The 22,521-nt window shown below is 41.1% G+C and overlaps 1 protein-coding gene and 1 long non-coding RNA gene across 14 annotated transcripts in view; one reads left to right on the forward strand and one right to left on the reverse strand.

Annotated features, from left to right (window-relative positions):
• Trps1 (transcriptional repressor GATA binding 1) overlaps positions 1-22,311 on the reverse strand; it is a 226,572-nt gene extending 204,261 nt beyond the window's left edge. For 4 of the 13 annotated variants that reach the window (NM_001134837.2, XM_087556431.1, XM_087556428.1 and 1 more), the window contains 1 exon segment: positions 20,642-20,778. In NM_001134837.2, the coding sequence (NP_001128309.2) occupies positions 20,642-20,651 (10 nt within the window). In that variant the 5' untranslated portion in view covers positions 20,652-20,778. 13 annotated transcript variants of the gene reach the window in all.
• Positions 1,614-8,927, forward strand: LOC148004791 (uncharacterized). Its single transcript, XR_015625516.1, has 2 exons — positions 1,614-1,896; positions 8,304-8,927. It is a non-coding gene; the product is annotated as an uncharacterized LOC148004791 (long non-coding RNA).
• Positions 22,312-22,521: the final 210 nt, after the last annotated feature.

Consider the following 22,521-nt stretch of genomic DNA (forward strand, 5'->3'; position numbering starts at 1 on the left):
TAGCCTATTCTAGACCGTGCGAGCTCCCAAAGGCACCAGGGTGGCTGAATCTTCTGCAGCTTCATGTGCACGCTGCGTATCTAGATAGCCAGTAAGCCTAGAAACAGGTCAAGTGCTCAAATTACATAAAAATGGAAAACGAGACAAAAGGTTAAAAATATTGTGGTGTGAACGGATGGCCACAAAAACAATGAAAGTAACACTACAGCTGGCTCCCTCAACAGAGCAAAGAGGTGACAGGCTCAAGTCTTTCTTATGTGTATACTAGACTGGGTGCTTCTGGTGCTGGCTTCGGTCCCACTATTTAAGGGGACATTATTTCCTTAGGGGGTTTGAGGCCAGGGTACTGTGTATTAGTAACTAATACAGTTGGCATTTTATCATCAGGTAATTACATTCCCTTAAATGAAATCCTTAAAACAGATAGGCTGTACTAAGTCACCACGCATGCTTAAGGGACAACTGTGTGCTTTGTATAAAACAATGTCATTTTGATCCTCTGCCTTGAGAACTAACTGCCTTCTGGTCTACCCTTGTGATTCGAGTGTCTGGAGACTAAGGCAAGATGAGGAGCTGGGAGCCACTTGTTCCACATACAGACTCCCAAGCTGCTCTGCATGCCACAGACCTTCAGAGAAATCTGTCCACTCACATCGGCCTGAAAAGTCTTCAGAGAGACATCAATGATGGAAATGAACCTGTCGCATGCTGTAAAGTAAGACCTAAATATCCTGGCTTCCTTTATTATTTCTAATCTTAAAATTAATGAAGGCCTCGGTGTGCAACCCTGGTCATTACAAGTTAAAGTGGCCACCTCACACGCAGGTACACATATCCATTAGTTCCTTTGGCTAATGGTAGGCACCCACAGATCTTCAAGGCCAAAAGGAAGGAGTTGGATACAAATTACATGAACCAATAACCTTCAATCTCTGCTAAATACCTGTCTGAGGGAGAACTTCAGGGCAGTTACACTAAAAATAACTGCCGCTGCACGACGCACTCTTAATAATATGGAGTTCTAGAAAAGGAGATGAAAAGGAAGGGTGTAAGAAGCATTTCCTTAACAAGAAATAAACTTCAAAATAAAGTTGATAATGTAAAGACAAGTAAGCTCGAACAGGAATTCGGCAACTGTTTTCAAATTGAGACTGCAAAAGTCTATAAAGACACAGAACACCAAAAAGTATAGAAGGCTGAGCCACTACTAAAGTTTCATGTGCTTATAAAGCTACTTAATTATAAGGCACATGACGATTCGGTGCCTATGACTGTAGGCCTATTTTATTCACAGCTTTCTGACTGAGAAGCCTGAGACACAATGCTGCCTTCCACTCAGTGTGTTCGTGTCCCCAAATAAAGTTCCACATGAAAAACCCCGAGAAAGCAGGCCGCTCATCAAAGGCTAATCACAGACTGCTTCGGCTGATGAAAAACTAGGACTTCGCTTCTCCACCGTGGCAAACTCTTGCGGTTTTGCACAGCGATCGCAGGTGAAGAACACGGTTTTAAGATGAGTCACTGTTGATAAACCCATCTTGGGGGCTGGCGGGAGGAAATCCGAGTGCCCCGTCATCCCGGAGGGCGGCGGCGGGAGAGGAAGCGCCAAGGGAGACTGGGAGAAGGCTGGGCTGGCCGGGGAGGCCAGCGCGGAATGGGGTGGCCTGGCGGGCTGCGCAGCAGCTTCCGCAGCGCCGCGCTCCACGCCCACCGCCTTGCACGCGCGAGCGCCGGGACTCCCCGGCCTGACCCGGTTCTGCAGCCCCGGAGCCGCAGCAGCTCCAGCCCCTCCCGGCCCGCCCGGCCGCTTTTCCTGGCGCAGCAAAGAAAATGGACCCTGAGGCTTACGGATCCGAGGCTCCCATTTTTCCACTTCGCCTTTAAAAACGGGGAAAGGTACAATATTTTACTCTTCTCATCGTCCTATCCCCGGAGCCACACTGCGTCTTTATAACTCTTCCGGAAAAAAAAAGAAAAAAGAACGCACACACAATTAAAAATAATAATAAATGAATGAATGAATGAATAAATGAATGAATAGAACCATAAAGCTAATAACTGATTTGAGGAAATGCTTAGGTCTAATCCAAACCAAGCTTGCTTTTTGATGTCTTTGTAGCTTCCACAAGCCACATTCATGGGGTTGTGCAGACCCCATTCTGAGCAGTAGTTCCCCAAGAGTACAAATACATTAGGAAACACAAAGCAAGATTAACAGGATGGTGCCGGTGCCACCTCCCCATGTCATTCAACAACTTCCTCTTACCAGGGTTTGCTGAGCACAGCCTTTTTACTGTAATGGAGCCAGGAGAGGCAGTTACTTATGCTTCTGAGTCAGTCAGAGTCTCTCTCTCTCTCTCTCTCTCTCTCTCTCTCTCTCTCTCTCTCTCTCTCTCTCTCTCTCTCTCTGTGTGTGTCTGTGTCTGTGTCTGTGTCTGTGTCTGTGTCTGTGTTTACTAGAACTGCAGTAATAGTTAAAAAATGTTATTTGTGTTGTTTTGAGCTTACTACTGTCAACTACTTTAAACATCTTACATATAAAGGTGACAGTTTAACTTCTGACAATGAATTATGGCTTAAGAAATCACAGTGCAACAGCGTAAATATGACAAAGTTGAATACTCAAAAATCCTACTGGGTCAAGCCAGGCATTGTGGTGCACACCTACAATTTTAAGATTCCGAAGGCTGAGGCAGAAGGATGGGAAACCCATGACCCGGGATATATGGTGAGGCCTTACCTCTAATAAGTAAGTAGCTATTACTATACTATATGATCCTGTACCAGTAACCTTGTTTATGCACAAGCAGAGAACAGAACAGTTTATAGATTTGCAGATTAGATGGAGTCCAAATCCTGACTGCTACCATTGGCTCCCCTTTGTGGTCTGTACAAGGTGTAACTTCTTTAACTGGTTCCCCCTCTCTACGGTTCCAGGTGGAGACAATACACTTAGTGGACGTGGCAGCAGCCTTAGTAGGACACCTCACAAATGTGCACCACGAGCCTCACATTAAGGTGTCCTGTGATGAAAGACATCGTTCCCACTCAGCGCCCTTTACTCCCTGCAAACCTGCCTCACTTAAGACTGGTGGCTTCTTACGCTCACCAGCGCTGGCTGCCCGTCAATCAAAGAAGTTTTTAGGGCTTGTAGCTCCTTTCTATGCGAACTGAGTCCAGCCTTTGAGCATGGTTTGCATGGCCACTGCTCCCCAATTTTCACAAGTGAAAAGTAAGTCCAACACATTTAAGAATGTCCTCCTTCTCATCATTAAAGGGCACTATGGGGCTTTAGCAGACTAGCCTAGCACACATGCTGTCCAGCTGGCAAATACAGGCATCTTCATCAGCACCCACTCCTACATACGCTCTGATAAGGAACACTCTAACGGAGCCAACACATACATTTCCTTCCTCTATTTCTGCTTTTAGCAGACGGGAGAGCCGGACAGTCATCTCAGAGATTATGAAATGGCAGTGAAGAGATTGTTTTTGAAAGCCACCACGGCTACCAGAACAGTAGGACTAGATTTCACCTACTTGCCTTTAACCAAAAGTACGTACTCCTTCCGTTGTGGAAAAGTACAGAGGATTTAAAAACCTCTACTTATTAACCAGAATGCGCTTTTCAGTGGGACTCTTTCTACTGTTACTCATAGGGGTCTGCAAAAATACAGGCAGATGCTACATCACAAATCCAAATATCTCCTTCAAAGGATTTGCAAAGTCGCTGATAGATACAAGGTGACATCAGAAGAGTCTGCTTGAAAAAATGCAATTAGCTAAGGTTCCTAGGAAGCTTTGGAATGTTTGGTTTCTAAGGAAGAAGCAGATACATAGGAATGGGAATCTCGCAAGTGAGTCAGCCACAGAAGCAAAAGAAATTAAGTGATACATCCTCTCCTTGAATGTTCTGCCACACGTGCCCTCTCCATAGGGGTTTGGAAATGTGTAATAAAAACATCACTTGAATAATTTTTCCAAAGCTGCTTCATATCTAAATGCTGAGCAGAGTCATTTGTTTAATCCAAGAGACTTCCCAATTTTCAGATAAAAGAAATGTTTTCCTTAACAAAATTAAATGAAATCACTTAGAAAAGGTCCAAAACCCAGTGTTTACAAAAATAAAAAATAAAAAATAAAAAAAAAAAGAGTTCAACATGGTTGCTTATGGTTACTTGGCTTTAAGATGCAGCTAAAAGTGGTCAGTGAGAATCAAATATTCAGAAGTCTTTGACATTCTTATCCTAGCATGAAGTTGCTCCATTATCTATAATCATTAACACTTTGTTGGTCATTTGTAGGGAAAACAGTGGTATTTTTAAAAGCAAAGGAAAGTCTGACATCCTTTTACTGCCAGATTTGGGCATTTTAAAGCAGTATCAAGCCATGGTTTTCCTCTGGCAGAATGAACCTTCCTCATCACTAACCACGCTGCATCTTCTGAGGGTGCAAATGGCCATTGCTCCCTTAGTGTCGAAGCACTGGACCTGCTCACAGGGCACTTCCACTGCGAAGCCAAGGCAAAAGTCACCTTGAACAACAGGACACAATATTTGTGAGAAAAAAAATGAAAGAATTAAATGTACAGAAGTTCACCTCCACAAATCTGACCCTTTATGGTGGAGATTAACATCATCGCCCTTATTATCTTGAGGAACTATCTTTTGTAATCATACAGCATTGAGGATACCAGTGTGTCAAAGGCTGTACCAGGAAAGCACAAGATGGGAGCCTTGGATTCTGCCTTTCTCTCATTTTCCAAAGTCTTCGAGCTTCCCTCTACCTCAGTTTTCTGAAACAGTTCTGCTTGGTTAGGTATCATTAATCATTAAAATGCAGGATTTGAAAGGACACTATAAAATGCAACACACTAAGCTGTAACCAGTGCTATTATACTCTAGGAGCAAAACACCAGGGCAAATTTCAAGCAGAGTCTACTAATTATGTAGCACCATATAATCCTATTACTCTTTGGAACATGACAATCCAATCTCACAAGTTTCTCAACCCCAGAGAGCCCTATACTTTTCTGGATTTAAAAAAAAAAAGCCACTATTCTCTCTCAAGTACCCACTTGGTACAACATTTTTAAGAAACTTCTGACATGATTTGGATTGGTCTCCCTTTCTTCGGGTTTACAATGCCAAAAAGATGCTTGTTGGGGCTACACTAGAGCCAGTTTCCGGAAGACTTCAGGAGAAATAAAAAGGATTGCTGTAGGTGAGGCCTGGTGAAAGGTGTGTCATAGAGACAGAAGAGCATTTGCAAATGTGTTTGAGAATGCTCTGGGACCAGTGAGCAGTCTGCTGAGGACAGAATACATGGCGACCTTCGGATGGAACTTGTAAAGCAAAAGCCTATGGAGGGACCTGAATGTCAGAGCGACAGGAGAAACAGGAAGCGGAGCCAGTCCTGAAGGGAGCTGCGGGCTGATGGCATTGGCACCCAGAGGCAGGATGGGAATAAAGGGAAGACTCTGGGATTATTTCATTCAGATGAGAAGCTGGAAGCAGAAAATCCTCAAGGAAAGGAACAGACGTTTAGAGGGAAAAAAATCAAGGGCAGACTGGAAGGATGACCGAACCGCAATGCCCTGCTCGCTAAGGCCAAAGAGACACAGGAGAGGAAGGCTGGCCAAACAGGCTCATTTGAGCACTGCAATCAGATGGAAACTCCATTGGGGCTTGGCTTCTGTGCCGCTGCTGGTGACTTCAGTGCGGCACCGTCAAGAAACAGGGAGGCCTGGCACAGTCTTTCTGCTGATTTATAAGAAAAGGGAACCAAATTCGGGCATCCAATATTTTCCCCCACTCTCAGCTTATTTTTGTAGGTGATTTGGTTTATCTTTTATCTGAAAAAAAAGAGGGGGGGGTCTGGATTTCACATCTGACTTGGAAGCGTTGGAATCAGTAAATCTCAAAAGGCAACGTTTTTGACTTATATGGGCAAGACGAATTTTATGCCCAAGTAAATTAAAAGTAGCCTTTCCGTTGAAATTCGATTTTCGAAACTGTTCAAGGGGTTATATTCAGTATTTGGTGAGTGTTTCTTAGACTCCATTCTGCTTAAGTCCTAACTTATTCTCCCAGCTTCAGTCGCCACAGATTACCTACAAAGCTATACTTAGACTTTCGTTACATTCTGAGAATGCTCCATAACCAACTGCAACTGGATTATAACCCATTTAACTACCTTCTATAAAACATCTAAGACAGTCTTTGTTCACAAATATGTGTCATGAGAACAAGTATGAAATAGTTTAAAGACTGCCTGAAAAGGAATTTGCTTCAGTAGGTGATCACATTAGCATAACTGTGATTTGAGAGATTTTTTTTTTAAAGTCATGCATACAATACCTTATTGGGAGAGCAGATTGCTTAAGAAAATGCAATCGCTTGCTATTCTATATCCTCGAGTAAAAGAAGAAAATAGGTGTTTGATCTATAGAGGCGGCAATGAATTGGAAAAACATACTTAAGACAACGTTAAGAAAATTATTAAGAAGAACTCGGGGAAGAGAGAGGTTTAGCTATTTTTGCTGTAATTGCATGAGATATACATTGATATTAAATTATGACTTAAAATCAGTAAGATGGCAAATTCAACTGTACTGAGATAATAAATGAAAAGCACAGAAAACTTGATGGTTAAGTAAGGGCAGAGGAAGGGTTATAGCCAGCAGATGGTACGATAGTACGCTCACTGCTGCCCAGAGGAGGGGGATACGACTTGCGGTGACTGAAGCCATTGTCACAATGGCTCTCCCACTTATTTTAGAAGAACTACTTTTAAACCACTTCCTTGCATCATGATTCAATTGATAATTTCTAACAAAAAATAAGGCAATCTCTTTCCACTAGGAGACTGTGTTGTTTTGAAGGAATACCTACAGATAAATTATGCATAAAAGCTTTCACCTGAAAGAAACATCAAGGAGAGGAAAAACAACCAAAGCCAGGGGTGGGGGGAAACAATAATAAAATAATAACCACCTGCCACCCGGCTAAGAACAAGACAAAGAAGGGCCTTGCAAATGACAGCAACTATCTTCTTAACCCTGCAAGCAAGAGCAAGGAGGTTCAGGGCCACAGCCTGGACCAGTCCCCAGACCACCCCATTTGCAGAGCAAGTCAGCTCCTCCTGCTTTCTGCAGAGTCACTTCTGGAACTGTCTGAGACAGAGCCAGGAATGTCAAGTTCAAAACCGTCTTTCATGGCATTCAGGGCAGGCACACTGCCGCTATAGCCAATCAGTGTCCCTCTCTTCTGAGGGACAAGGTTATATTTGCCCTTTAAAAATGCAATTTTAGTATTAGAAGTAAGCCATAAGCAAAAACAAGGAATTTAAGGTTTTATCATACTCATAAATCTGTTGAGAAATTCTGTACTGTAAACACATGAAATGAAAATTGACTTGATTGTAATCAAGGAAAAAAAAAAAAGAAACATTGATTCTATCCATGTTTTAAGCCCAAATAGGGTAAGTATGTAAAGTGAAGAAACTGTAAAATAAATAAATAAAGGCATCATATCTTTACACCAAGCATTTCATTTACCGTATTTGAAGCTGAAATGTATCTATCACTTGAATTACAGGACTAAGAGGGAAAGCGTTTATAAAGAAGGTTTCTTTTCCCCTTTGTTCTTTGGTTAAATTGTTTTTGTAAGTGCCCAGAGGTTTGTATAAAGTGCTGTGAACCCTTTCTTAACCACATTCAAAATAAACTCAGCTTATTTTTCAGGACCAATGTCAAAGATACACTGGATTATTATATAAAAATTAAAAGTCCTAACTCAAATGGACCATTGTTTTCATGGGTTTTAAGATTGTTAAATGCCAAAAGTAATCTAAAGTGAAAGGTTACAGATTTAATGGGCATGTCATAATTAATTTTTCAGTCCAACTGGATTTTATGTCAGTAAATTTAAGGCAGTTCATATTATTTAAGGTGTCTGGAACACTATACCTAAATTTTCTGCAGAAACTGTGACATGTGATAATATATATATATACATATATATATATGTACATATATATATGAAATGTATCAATGCATTCATTATATAATCACCAAATACTGGCTGTATGCTAATGAGAAACTAAATGGCACTTTGATCCTGTTTCATCCCCATCAGCAGAAGGAAACACAAAGATTAAAGTATCTAAAATATTCAGCAAACTTTCCAAATAAACCTGGAAATTGTATACTGATTTACTTATATTTATTTTGGTAATCACTCTTTTCGTAACATAGAGGAAAACCTGTTATTCAACCTCTAGGGTTTTTTTTTTCTTTGTAGATCAAGATGGGATCACTACAATGGAATAGTAATTTAAGAAGTTTCTATCATCCAGAATAATATAGGACCCCACGATCTTTCTGAACACATGGATTACAGATCAAAGATGAAAACAGACCACAGCAGAGCCTGGACTGACAACCTAAAGAAAGCCCAATCATTGAGCAAAGGACCTTTCTCTGCTCAGGGTCCTACTTCTCCCTAGGACCATTAGGAAAAGATCACACACATAAACTGATCTTTGAAGGAAATGAAGACTCCATGCATTCAAGCAGATGGGGAAGATGTTATAGAGCAGAACCACAGAACAAGGAGAGTTCTGTCAGAGGCTAGAGTTTGCCCTGCGTGTCACTTCAGGTGATTTAATTCATCGCACCATCAGTTCCCTTTACTAAGTGATTTCCCTATTGCAAATTGAATGGAAAGGTACATTCTTTTTGGCTATGAAATTTAGCCAGTATCTATAACATATACTCTGTCAAAATACAGTCAACCTGTTATTTCTATAGTGCTATTCAAATGAGGGAATCTTTTTTTTTTAACATAGGAAAATGTGGGGAAAAAATCCTGTTAAACTTTTCACTATCTGTAACTACTGGCTTCAAATGAAATCTAAAAATGCTATTATGACTTCACTTTTATGATTCAAATTTAAATTTGTGGTTTCAAAATAACACCCAAAACATGCTTGGGGAACCTTACAGTATCCTAATTCCTCAACACTGAGGAGGTCCCACTGGAGAGTTCTGGCTAAATTCTTGCCTGGCATCACAGCAGACAAGAGAGGAGGTGTCTGCTTGGAGCATCCCCAACTCCACCAGCGACACAAAACGACTGCTAAATCCACTTCACTGGGAATTCCAGCCACGGGGTCTCTGGGGCCTATTCCTTCTTCCAGGGAGCGGCTTTCGGGAAAGTGGGTTTAAAACTCAGTGTGTCCCTCTTTAGGGACAAGTATGTCTATTCCAAATGAAAATATTTTTTTCTTACATGTAAGCAGGGCTGTCACTTCCCTATGGACTCGGCCTTATTTATGTGCGAAACTATAATGATGACAGTAGTCAGGAAGAAAATACAGGTGCAAACAGAGTGCTCTCTTTACCGTTTAACACCCTCCACACACAACTTTAAAATATGTCACAGGGAAGTCTCTGCTTTGAATTGGGGGGGGGGGGATTCTAACCCGACTCACTGATCATCTTTCCTATTTTCTTTTTAATTCTGGAGAGCTCCAGAAATTGTTCTTCAGTAGAGTTCAAAGTTGGATAAGGTTTGCCCGACTTCGGTGAAAAATTTAATCCAAGAGTATAAACTATAACTAATACTCAAACAAATGTCATGTTCCTTTGCACCATTCACAGATTTCAGTGAGCTTTAATGATTAAGTATGTGACTTTTCCAAATCGCTCTTTCCTGAAGTTAAAATAAAAGTGTGAACTGACACGGGAAATGACTTCTCCCTTTAGTGACTCCTTACAAATGACCAAAGTGTCTGCCAGGGAGTACTTTGAGAAATGAGATTGCTCGTGTCTGGACTTCTCTTGTATCAGAGGTTTGAAAAAGATGACATGACAGAAAAAAAAAAAAAAAGAACACCAAACCCACATAAAATGAGTTTGTACTTTACAGGAGAGAACAAAGGATCAGCAATCTAAAAAAATCAAAACAAAAACAAAGCAATATGAAGGTTAAATATGTCTTCTCCTGAAGCCTTAAAGAAAAAAAATCTATGTATTTGAAAGCAATTGACTTCAAGAAAGAGCATTTAAGCAAACATTTATCTAAAACTCAACACAGAAGGTAGGATGTCAATTTGGTAATAACAACACATTTCGTTTGAAAAATCAGAAACTGTAGAAAGACCAAAATTCAAGTTAACATCCCTGTGATTAACTCTAGGGTTGCTTAGCCAAGAGCAACTTTCTGCACTTAAAACATAAAACTGTCAGTTTCCTCTGCTTGGAGACAAAACACACAAAAAGCAAACATTCAGTGCTCTATTTCCTAGACATGAAAGACAGAACTAACTTTAGTGATCTCTCTGGCTATTTCTACCTATTATAACACTGAAACCAGAGAAACTAAAAGTCAGCAGAAGGCCCGGAACTTCGGACCCACCTTAGAAGACAGATATTCTATTTTATGTTATGCCCAAACCTTGATGACAACGTAGTCTGTCCCTCACTGTATTGTACCAGCTCTCTGCACAAATATGCTAGCAGCTTGTGTTCTGTGTCATCAACTATCGCTACAATAAACAATTAAAACTCTCATTAGACCTCCCAGCGCTGGTCAGGTGATAGCTGGCATTCACCCCTTGGGAATCCAAAACACAGCATTTTCAAAGTCCTTTCTCTTCCCTACATCAAAATAATATACATGGCAAGCATCACCTGTGATCGAGTGGCCCAGTTCACACTTACAGACTTGGGGATGCTGAGCTGGTTAAAGCACTAACTAAAATTGCCTTAATCTTTTGCCAGAAAAAAAAGTGGTACTCATAATTATTTCCAAATTATACCACAACTTTATTTAATTTCATTCAGTGCGTTTCATCACATAAATTAAATGGCAATGGCCTGCTCAAGAGCGAACAATAAAATCAAATTATCATTTGGCTATATGTAAGCTTCTATTTCCTATGTCACTTCCCTTAAAATATAATATTATAAAGAAATGAAGATTAAAAAACCTTCAGCCAGTACATCTGCCCACTAAAGGGAAAATTGGTAATTCTTTCAAAACTGGTGTGTGTGTGTGTGTGTGTGTGTGTGTGTGTGTGTGTTCCCCTACATACAGGGAAGAAACAGGGAGGAAAAAACCCAACTCCTGGTAAAGCATGGTGTAATAATCCAGAGATAGCATGCTTGGTTGCAGGATAATTTTCTTCAGCACCCTTAAGTCAGCGACAATGTGTGGCCCTGCTTGCCCTTCTTAAAAGCCTATCAAGAGGATTTTCAGAAAGGAAGGATTCTGGTTAGGGTTTCTAATGCCAAATTAACTTAAAGGATCTTCCAGTCCTGAAGGAAAACAGCACAGTAGCACAGCAGAAGCTACCCACAAGAGTGCTCTCTGTCACGCAAAGTCAGAACTGTCAGTGTGACCTCAGTGGACTTTATCTAAAATTCTTAAGGACTGCAGGCTGAGGTCAAAGTTTTCTGCACACACACACACACACACACACACACGCGCGCGCGCGCACACGCGCACAATTGCTTCAATAATGCCTTACATCATCATAGACTGGATAGAGCTCACTCCCCTTCCTGTTCAGACAGATTTCTTCTTTAAAGGGAACCAAAATCTGTAACAGGTAAATGAGGGAAACTGCTTACACTAATATCTACCTCTCATTGTCTATTTCTAAGCATGTTCCATGTCTGTCACATCTCAAAATGTTATTTTCAGTGATCCATGAAAACTTTCAGGGAGTAGTAAAAGCATACATATATTTAAATATGTGTCAAATATGAGATAGTGAATTACTCTTTGGATTAAAAAGTGCAGAACATATACATATAGCGAGTTATAAGCAAACACAGCAATAAAAGGTTAAGATTCCGGCATGCAAGATCATGTACACAAGTTTATTTATAAAATGTACACATATGACTTTCTTTTCTTTTTCTTATTTTTACTTTTTCGGACTAGTGTTCTGAGTGACAACTTCCTGCTTTATAATGTAGCAAAGTGGTTTTTTAAAGCAATATGTGTTACAAATAATTAGGACATTCTTCCAACACAGTAAATTGTCTTAAGAAATAGAGCATTTGAAAATAGACTAAATGCTGATTGGATAAAGGGTAGGAAGGACAGTTTACTGGAACTGGGGTTAGGATGGCAGCAGGTCTCCTACTTGAATTTCACACATCTTATATGCAAAGAACACATTTTTAGTAAGAAGGAGAAAAACTGTTCCCAAACGCTTTCTCAGTAATGCAGAATACCTTATGCTTACAAGGTGGCTTTACCAAGGTTATTCTCTAGAACTTTCCTATTTCTGCAGAACGAGGGAGCAACGTTTGCAATGATCCTTACAGAATATTTGCATCCAGTGGTGAACACAAACATGTCTAATTGTTCATTTAAAAATTTTAACTATATGACAAAAAAATCATCATCAAAATAAAGAAAACAGATGAGGTGTAAGGGTCTCAGAATTATATAAAAATAATTGTGAAAAATTACTAATCATCTGGAATTGAGAGTACGCACAGTAAAAATTCAGTAGTGTGCACAGTGATTAAACTTTAAGTATCTACGATCAGCCCCAGCTTCTGTCAACTGAAGAACATCATGTAAAAGTAAAGTGACCTAGGTTCTCTCTCAGCGATCATTAAAAACATCACAAGTAAAGCAAAGGCAAATGGGAGTTATTTTCCCAGGACCACTTATATGTTCAGAGCTAGTAAGTATTGGGAAACAAATGGAGCAACCTTCCAGAGCTGAGATGACATGTGGACCATGACATCACGTAAGCTAGAATGTGTGGTTCACTTTTTAAAGTCAGTCTCGTGTGCACTGAGAACCAGTATTATAACTTATTTAACTCTTAAAGAAGTTCTGTAGTGCATTCAATAATTGAAAGGGACATCGGAAAGATGAACGTGATTTTAAAAATATTTAGTTCGGTAGAATCAAACACAGTGACTTCTCTCACAAGAGCACACAAACATGTGCACATCCATGTGTGTACTTAGAATCATTAAGTCAGGGAGGAATGTGCTCTCCTAATCCTAGGATATGAAGGGTATCGCTCTGCATATAAACTGTACCATGTAATAGAGAAGTCTGATTCCCCAAACCAACTGTGTCATTCATATGTACACTGTTTATAGCCATATCTCTAATTCCTATGTGAATGCATGGGAGAAATAATATTGCAGTTCATGAGAAAGCCCAGAAAGCCATGCTGTAGAACCTAATTACAGAGGACACATTTTATTATGAGCTTTCACTGATTTGTAAACTTCATAGTCTGTCCAAATTCTATAAGTAAAACCAGCTCTGAGTGAAAACATTTTTTTCTACACCTACGAGACTTTTATGTTTAAATAAGTTACCTATGGTCCTCTATTGAGCTGATTTCTTGCTATTATAATATTCAACTTTTAAAAATAATATGAATATTTTTAGAGATTGGGGCATACACATTATGAAACATAAATGTTTTCTATTATACTACCATTATCACACTTTAAGTAATAGATAAAGTAAGACAACTCTGTTCCTTTCCAACTAAGGAAAAAGAGATAAAAGCAAAACCTGTGAGCATTAACGTTTCTTTCTAGCGATATCGACTCTAGCAGGCTTAAAGGGCAGACAATGAATCATCTGTTTATTTAAGTGCTGAATAAATGGAATATATGCTAAGTTCTGAACTGACTTTAAAATATTTGGAACATTTTCCAGAGTCTATTTTGACTGTGTCAATTACCTAGTTACCAACGTTGTTGTATTATGTTGCTTGATGAACTGGGACATCCAGCAACCCTCAAACCAGTATTACAAGCCCAGCAAATAGCATCACATTTGGGTGACGCACAGAATCCATCACCCTAGGGAAAAACGCATGGGCTCAGAGTGCAGAGTCTTTACATGTCCCATGCTATTTCTGCATAACGTTTTAAGCGGATAGAATTGTAAACTGTAAAGTGCCAGCCTATAGAATGATATCTTCAGAGAAAAAGCACTGTCACTCCCTACAGAAATAAAGACTTTTTCAAAAACGTTCTCGGAATACGACTTAAAATACACGATGAGGGGGACAGTTTGATTTATAGTTTGGGCTTTTTTCCCCCTTCTTTTGAAATTTCTTAGTAAATTCTGAGTACATCTAAATGCTATGGGAACGACTGATTCATTATGTTTACCCGCCACACTCTCTTCAAACTTCTAACGTCTTAAAAACAAGTCATGTATCTCTTTAAACGATTCCTGTTCTGTTTAAAGCACAACAGGTCATGATTTAGCACACTAAACTCCACCATCCAGGTAGATCTACACATTACAGACAGACAATATCGCTCCAAGAGCATGCGCACATTGCTGCAATAATTCAAGTACAGCACAGTTACTGTGGCTGCATCAAACATCCACAGGCTTCATACTATAGAATTTCTCTCACACCATAGGCAGCTTCCTATTAACTCCCAAAGAATCACAAATTAAAAGAGGTTACCTTTGTTCAAACAATACTGCTTCTCATTATATAACAGTAAAGACCATCCTTCATCGCTCAGGAACCAGGATAGTGATAGATGCTCGGAGTAGAGGTGGCGCCGAATGGTTTGAGGCAAAACCGAAACATATTGTTTAAGTAAACCTTAAGGGGAGGGGATCATATGCGCAATTGATGGATTTTTTTTTGTATCATCTTCCACAAAGCCTCCCCTTCCCCTCCCCACCACTCCGCAGTAAACAAGTTGTTGATATTAAAAGACTGTAGCCGCAAATACTCCCCTCTGGCTTTTATGCTTCTTTCTAAACTTTATAACTATCCCCAATTTTGAAACAACAGACCAATATGTATTAAGTAAAAAAATTCATTTCAGACATACCTACGACTTTAAATTTATGCTTGCGAACTCTCTAAAAAATTATGAATTAAATAAAAGCTGAATTCAATAAACCAGCACTATGTTGATATGAGCAACACAGCTTAATTCTTGTACGTTTTCCTGGAAAAAAATGTTTAAGCCAAGGAGCTGTTATCAAAGGAGGGATCTGTGGGATCTGAGTTAAAGTCTGCAGCTCTCATGCTAGAAACTAAGACCGAACCATGTAAATCAAAAGCGTCTACAAAGAGAGCACTGCAAGGCTCTGGAGCATGCAGGGTATCTTGATAATTATAAATTTATTAGTGACCGCTCTTCCTCTGTGAGACAACTTACTTCATGTTATCTTATTCCTTAGAGGACCTCTGGATATGGAAGTGGTGAAAAGAACTAACACACACGTGAACTCTGGTATCATTACAACAGAGACTTAGAATCTCAGCAGCAGCTTGCCTGAGGAACATCGACACTGAGTTCTGTCCCACAAATGGGAAGGAGGGCCCCACTTTTGGGTGGAGTAGCTTTTCCCAAGGAAGGAAATACTGACACAATTTTCTTTCACCCCAGAAAGATTTTTGTTCCTTGCCAACTTCTGAAGTTGGCCCCTGTCAATGAATGTGATCAAGGTGTCCCTTAAGCAGATGAAGCTAGAGTTGCCTGTGCAAATTCTGGAGGAAAGAAAACGATTATTAAAATAAAGTTAAAATACTATGTGATAAATAAGGTTTACGGATGCCATTTAAATTTTTCAAGGTGAAAAATGAAACACTTCCAGCAAGAACAAGCTGACCCTTGAAACCCATGCTTTCAATACAAAACTGCATTTTCGGAACATTTCATCTATTTTTCCTTCCTCTGCACATAAAAATGATTAATGTCACAATTAAACATCCATATTTTAGGCTCCTGGTAACAGGTGTGGCATTCTCTATATAAACATATTCACTGACCTGTCACCATTGATAACCTTCCTTAATTAATCTCGAATGAAACAAAACTTGTTGGTTTTTTTTCTTTCAAATAGTAAAGAAATAAAGTAACACAAACATCCATCCCCCCACCCCCAAAAACCCCCAAACCGTTTAAATTATGGTAACCTCAAATGCACCAGCCATCGCAGAGTAAAACGGAGGAATTACAGCAGGGCTCAGCAGGAAGGAGTTTTAATAACAGATTGAAAAACAAGAATAAAAATAACTGTATCAACGGAGCTTCTCTTCCTCAGGCCACAAGCCCGTTCTTACTTGAACTTTTTTTTCCCCTTAAAAAAAATTGCATTTTGGCCACCAAAACCAATGCAGAACATTATTAAAAGTTAAAAGCTACCAATTACTTCTGTCTGTTCTTTTAAAGCAAAGTTTGGCATGACGTCAGTTGGTTGAGAGAAAACAAGAAAGAGAGAGAAAGAGCAGGAGAGAAAGTTTCCTACTTGTATAAACTGAACACCAGGGAAGGTGTCTAGCCACTTGTAAAGTATTTACTGCAGGTTTTTAAAGAGCTAGCAACATTTTAAAAATTAAAACTAATTTTTTTATTCTTTTGAATGCAATATGCTGTATCAATAGCCTTGGTGTTCGTATTTCAATTATACTTCGAGTCAAAAACTTATTTCAATGATGCTTCAGATCTGAAGTACATTGATAATTTCATCTTTGTTTTTGGTACTTGGAATTGTGTTCTTAGGGGGCAAAAAGATATGGGATAATAAAAAGATCTCTGCGGAAAAGCTACAGTGCTTCCGGTAGCTATTCTCTCTAGCAAGCTTCTCTGGACTAGCTTTTAACAAAACCAAATAATGTTCAGCGTCTTGCAAATTCAGTAAAAGCGTTTCCTTATGCCCCAAGATCTCTTTCCAACCTAAATCAATATCTCCATTATTAGATCCTACAGAGAAAAGAACTAAAGGTTTGCAAATTCCCTTCCCAGGGAAATAAGGGACATAGAGTGACAGAAAAGACCCCCAACATATCCGTAACTGCCATTTAAAGTATCACTTATGAAGGCTATTAATAATAGAATATTTAATGCAAATACTTTGCACCAACTTACACTTAAGGATAAAACAGGCTGATCTGTATTTGCAACTAAGCAGTATCTAAAAGCAAATCTTGGCATTTCAGGTATTTCAGTAGACTGATCAAAGAGTTTAGGAGACAAGTGATTTTGATAATATTAAAACCAACTGCTCGGTTGCTAAAATGCCAATAATAATGTAAAGCATGTTGAGTCTTTTCTATACATGAGCATAACAAGTATACTTGGAAAATGAAGTTGAAGCTGATAAAGCCAAGTGTCTTCATATTATACCTACAAGGGCTCCAATAGATCCCATAAATCCTGTTACAACAACACAATTCACTTCTTTCCATCAAATAAAATGTAGCTACCCCATAGATAAGCTGTAGATCTATGTCTGTGTATGCTATTATTCATTCCCCCCATAGCTCATTAAATAATAAATAAGGAAGCATAACAAGAACAATTAGTTATCAACATTATTAGTAATCATAACTAGAAAAAGGAGAAAGAGAAGTCTGTTACCTGAAAACTGGACCAAGGCTGAACGACAGGAAACAAGCACGTACCACTTGCCTGCTCTTTATCAAATTGATTGTAACACATGAGCTACAATATTTGAGACAGAACTGTGTGAGTTTATAGTTTTCTATGCCTGCCAAAAACAGATGCAGGCTACCACACTAGCTGTCCCGAGGAAACTAAATTAAGCAGAAGCAAATACCGAGTGGAAAGTTGTCAGTGTGTTGAATGAATGGCTTCATTTTACACACCAGAGAATATCTTCATGAGGATGTGTTTTAATGGGAGCCAGTCATTTTTATTTAAAGTTCATCGCTTGTTTCAAAAATAATAATTTCCCTTGAAATCAATTATAGACACCTGTCCACAACTCTCTGAAAGTCTATTTTGTTCTATGTATAGGAACACAGTGTTTTGATAATATTGTTTGCTCTCAGAGGATGTGTTAAAAGTTAACAAGAATTATAATGAATATAGAAATTTATAGAAAATATCAGAAAGCCGGTTATCAATGCTGACACCAAGTTCAGGTTCAAAATAAAGTTCTAACTTAAAAAACAAAGCCTGTTTCAAGTTTTAAAATTTTCAGCAATGTTTATTTACTTCAAAAAATAGCGTAAAAGAGTTTACAAAACCTCACACCCTTGCCTTATTTCTTCATAAGAAAAGGCATATATCTTTAGAAGCAAATAGTGACTTCTCTATAGATCCATATATATGTAATAATAATAATAATAATAATAATAATAATAGTAGTAGTAAGAATAGCAACAATAGAAAAAGCACTATTAAATACTAGATCGTAAGAACAGCTTTCCCACAGATGCATTCACATCCCTATTTAGAAGGTTTTCTTATGAATGAAGATTTCCCTATGTGTTTTTCTAGAGAGAAAACTAGAATAAACCCAGGAGTGTTATATGACTTAAAAGAAAAGTAAAAATAATGCCAAAAACAACATAAGGGTATATGTACGTCACTCAGGATTAAATACACACAGATTTGGATGCTAAACTGGTTAGTATGAAAGTATATAGAAATGTATGTAAAATTGTTCACAATATTAGTAGCCAAAGTGTGGAGTTCTGAATTCAACTCAGGATTCAGAGCCTCTCCGGCACTCTCGTCCACACCTTTAACAAAGGACAAGAGCCACCTAGCAGCACAAACACTAGCAATCTAAAATCCAGAAGTGACAAACTTTTTTGCTAGCTACTTCCTACCTTTGGAGAGTGTCAGACTTAGTTATCTATGTATGTAAACGTACTCTACACAAATCCTGCTTACCACGCAACAGACTTATTGAGAGGTGATGAAAATCAGCTCACCAAAGGTAAATAATATTTTGCCGATAGAGTACTGGTGAAGCTTCCCAATATCTTGTGGTTAGAGAAATCACGGCAGAACAGAGAGGCATTGAGACATGATCTCCTCCTTTGCAGTTTTATTTTCACGGTACTAATATCTAGAAATAATCATCAAACTAGCATGTTCAGAGCCCTGTCTATTTAACTGACTGGAGATGTTTTTAAACTCGAGGGTATAGCTTTAAAAGGAAGTTCCGAAATCTACAGGAGGATAAACTTAATGAACATACAAGTTTAACGTGTGAAGTTTGAGCATGCCATTAATAAACTTTCGCTCGAAGGTTTAAAAAAAAATCCTCAGAATGTTGGTATCATTTCCAGACTGTCTTGTCAGCATCGAAACTTACAGGAAACGCTTCATCTTCCCATACAAACCCTGTATTTATTCACAACCCTGTCATACTTGGGGAAAGGAAAAGGGGGGAAAAGCCGCATGGTGATTATTTTAGAATCTTTCCTTTTCTACATCAGTACTGCATTAACTGAGGACCTCAGGAGCAAGTGAACAGCATGTAAGAGACTGTCCAGCAGTGAGATTAGAGACTTTCATTCTCATTTTGCCCACGTCAAGGACCTGCTAGCTACAGTGCTTTCCTGACAGTCCCTAACATGTTTAACTCTGGCAGCTTTTTCTAAAGGATCAACTCTTTCTAAAACCTGAAGCGAAGGATCGAGATGCTACAGAGGCTGGTGGGTTTGCGCTAAGGAGTTTACAACACTCCGAAGGCTTATCGGAAAAATCCATTTTAGATTTTTAGGCTTGAGCAATCAAATTTAGTCAACCAGGCCTAGAATGATCACTTCTTTGTAACCTTGTCTCAGGCCCCTTATCTGTATTTTTGCTTTTGTACTGATTATCTGTTCCAGGCCCTTCCCTGTTCACCTGGAGAGCATACAAAAGTTCAATGAATCGGCCTAACTTGTGTCTGATTTTACTTCTTCGCTCGGCCAGTCTCTCTTCACTTACCTTGTTTAAAATGCTAGCGGTGATTTCCCCAAACCGGATAAAGGATGGATATTCTATCTTAATTTGGATTCATCATTAAATCCATAGCTCTTACTCAAAAACTTTCAAAAGATCAAATCTGAGGCCTAAAAAGATATGGGGAAGTCAGCCAGGTCTTAAAATGTTGTGAGTCCAAGCAAGATTCTCTCTGAAGCCCCCATAAGTAAGTCCTCCGGTCCTTCACTTCAATGGCTTTAGGATCCTAGAGCCATAAAACAGTTAGTGACTTCCCTGGTGAAAGGGGAAACACCACCATCTCAGACAGGTACTCACAGAAAAAGCTTTCCCAGCCACAAAAACAGCTTTGCACTTCAAACAGCTCCCACCTCTGCTTCACCCTCAAATTATTCATGGGGTCCTATAATCCTGGAGTTATTTGGAGGGATAGAGGTGTTTGCCTTGGCCTTTCAAAGATGCGTTTCAGACTCTACAGCCCAAACAGGAACTAGACAGAAAGCAAAGAGCCTGTCTGCCTGCCTGTCCCACCGCTGTCAGGCGTTTAATCACTAGCCCGTGTCCCCTGACCCGCTCGACACATGGCGCATCAACCGCACCACAGAGGAAGTCTGCCCCTTGCTCAGCCCCTGCGGAAGCGCCCTGGCTACAAGGCCCTGCCTCATGGTACCGACAGGGCACAGACCCCTGGGCCCAGGCTGCCCTGGGCTGCCCAGAGACGGGTATAGCAGGAGATGATGCCACACTCTCTCCCTCCAGCCCAGCTGGGCCTTTAAGGGAAAAAAGTTTGAAGCCTGGCTTTGCAAACTAAACTCTTCAAAGCCAAAGGCAGTCTATGCTGTTTTACCACTTTGTGGGCCACTCCAAGACCCCTCTCAGAAACCCTCCCTACCCTCCCAAGTTCACCCAACTTACTACTCTGCATGCCGGTGCCTAGTCTGCTCCCCGTTTGCCAGGAGCCCCCAGAAAACTTGCAGCGGCGGCGGCGGCGGCCCCTCGGGTCCAGCCACCTCCAGATCCTCTGCTGCTCCCGGTAGGAGAGAATTAAAATCAGCCAGCAAGAGACAGCGAGGGGGAGTGGGGCTGGGAGGGGGAGGGGGCACCGGCCTGAAACTTCTTTTTTTGGCAAATCGGGATTTGTTTTTCCTCCTCCCCGGCGGCTGAACTTGACCCTCCTGACTCTGGGGGCTACTGCAGTTTGAAGTCGCTCTGGTTTCCAAGGCTCAGATGCCTTAGACCCAGCAAAGGGAAAAGAGGAATTGGGGGAGTGGGGGTGTAAGGGGAACAGAAGAGAAGAAAGAAAGAAAGAAATCACACGCGCAAAGGGGGGTGGGGGGGAGGAAGAAAGAAAATGCGTGTGAAACCCGAGAAGCCTGCGCTTGGCTTGCTGCACACTCTCTCCCTCGGCTGTGCTTTTTTTTTTTTTTCAAAGAAAGTCACTTTTAATTCCCAGGGCTCCCCGCTCGCGATCGCCCACATTTTGCGCACACTCGCGCGGGCGCAGCGCTGGCGGAACGGCGCCCCGGCCGGCTGAGCCCGCGCCCCCCGGCCTGCCCGGCTCCCCCTTACCTGTTGATTAATCGTCAGGAACACCCTCCGCAGCCCGAAAGATGGTGGCGCGGCGGCCAGAGCCATGAACCGTCTTCTGTTGTTTGCAGAGTTGATCTTGGATTATTGGGGGGGGGGGAGAAAAAGGTCTTTCCTGCCTCCCCCCCTTTCCCTTCCCTCCCCCCCCCCCAGGAAAAAAAAGAGAGCGCGAGAGAAAGAGAAAGGAAATAGAGCTAGGATGTGCCCGGTGCCGGGTGGGAGAGGGGAGGGGGTGTTGTTGGGGTTTTTTGTTGTTGTTGTTGTTGTTTAAAAAAAAAAAAAAAGGCAAAGGCGAGAGAGCGATCAGGAGGACGCGAGGTCCGGAGCCACCGAGCAGCAGCGAAAAAGAGGACGCTGGAGATTGCAATGAGATCGGGTCTTTATCAGAAATGTTATCGCTTGTCAGGACCTCACTCTCCGCGCATTACGTCAGTTTCAAGACACCAACACTATTAATATCAAAGGAGCCTTCGCGGAGGAAAGCGCCACCCCAGACCGAGCTCCCTTAAAGAGACAGGCGCGTCCCCGCGCCGCCGCCGCCCCGCCCGGCCCCGAGCACCCGCCGCCGCCGCCCGCGGGACCGGCCGGCCGCACCAGCCCGCGACAACTGGGGACCGCGCGCGGCTCGTCCCGCCCCGCCCCTCCCCCACCGGACGAGCTGGGGAGGAGGGAGACTGCGTTGCCCTGGCCGAGGGCCTGGAGACCGGGACCTACCTTGTGGGGCGCGGAGGGCAGTGCGTGGCAGCCGAGGCGATGCTGCCCAGATACTGGAGATGCTGTCCTAGAGAATGCCAAGAACTCTCAAAGTGCTTTTTACCTTTCCCTCTAGCTCTCAATTAAAGGACGCAGGATCTGTGTGTGCGTGTGCGCCCCCCTCCCCCGCCCTTTATCTGTGGCTGGAAGTCCTAGGATACCTCGGCCGTGGTCAGGATTTCCCAGGCTTTGGATGGTAGGAGGGCTTCAGGAGAACAACTTGAACTCTATCCTGAGTTGGAGAAGTGTGGACTGAGGTTGCTATGGTTTTCTGAGCTGAGAAGCCAGAAACTCAATGGGTGCTTTAAGGGGGTACCACAAAACAGATAAAATGGGGACATTATTCAGCCACGGCCAGGTTAATACATGCTGGTCTTTGGGGTTTTCGAAGCAGATAAGGAACTCTGAATGAGGCATGAGATACTTTTCTTAGCACTTCTCTTGTTAAGAGAAAT

This window comes from Rattus norvegicus, chromosome 7 (genome assembly GCF_021556685.1).
Source record: "Rattus norvegicus strain SHRSP/BbbUtx chromosome 7, alternate assembly SHRSP_T2T, whole genome shotgun sequence".
NCBI lineage: Eukaryota > Metazoa > Chordata > Mammalia > Rodentia > Muridae > Rattus > Rattus norvegicus.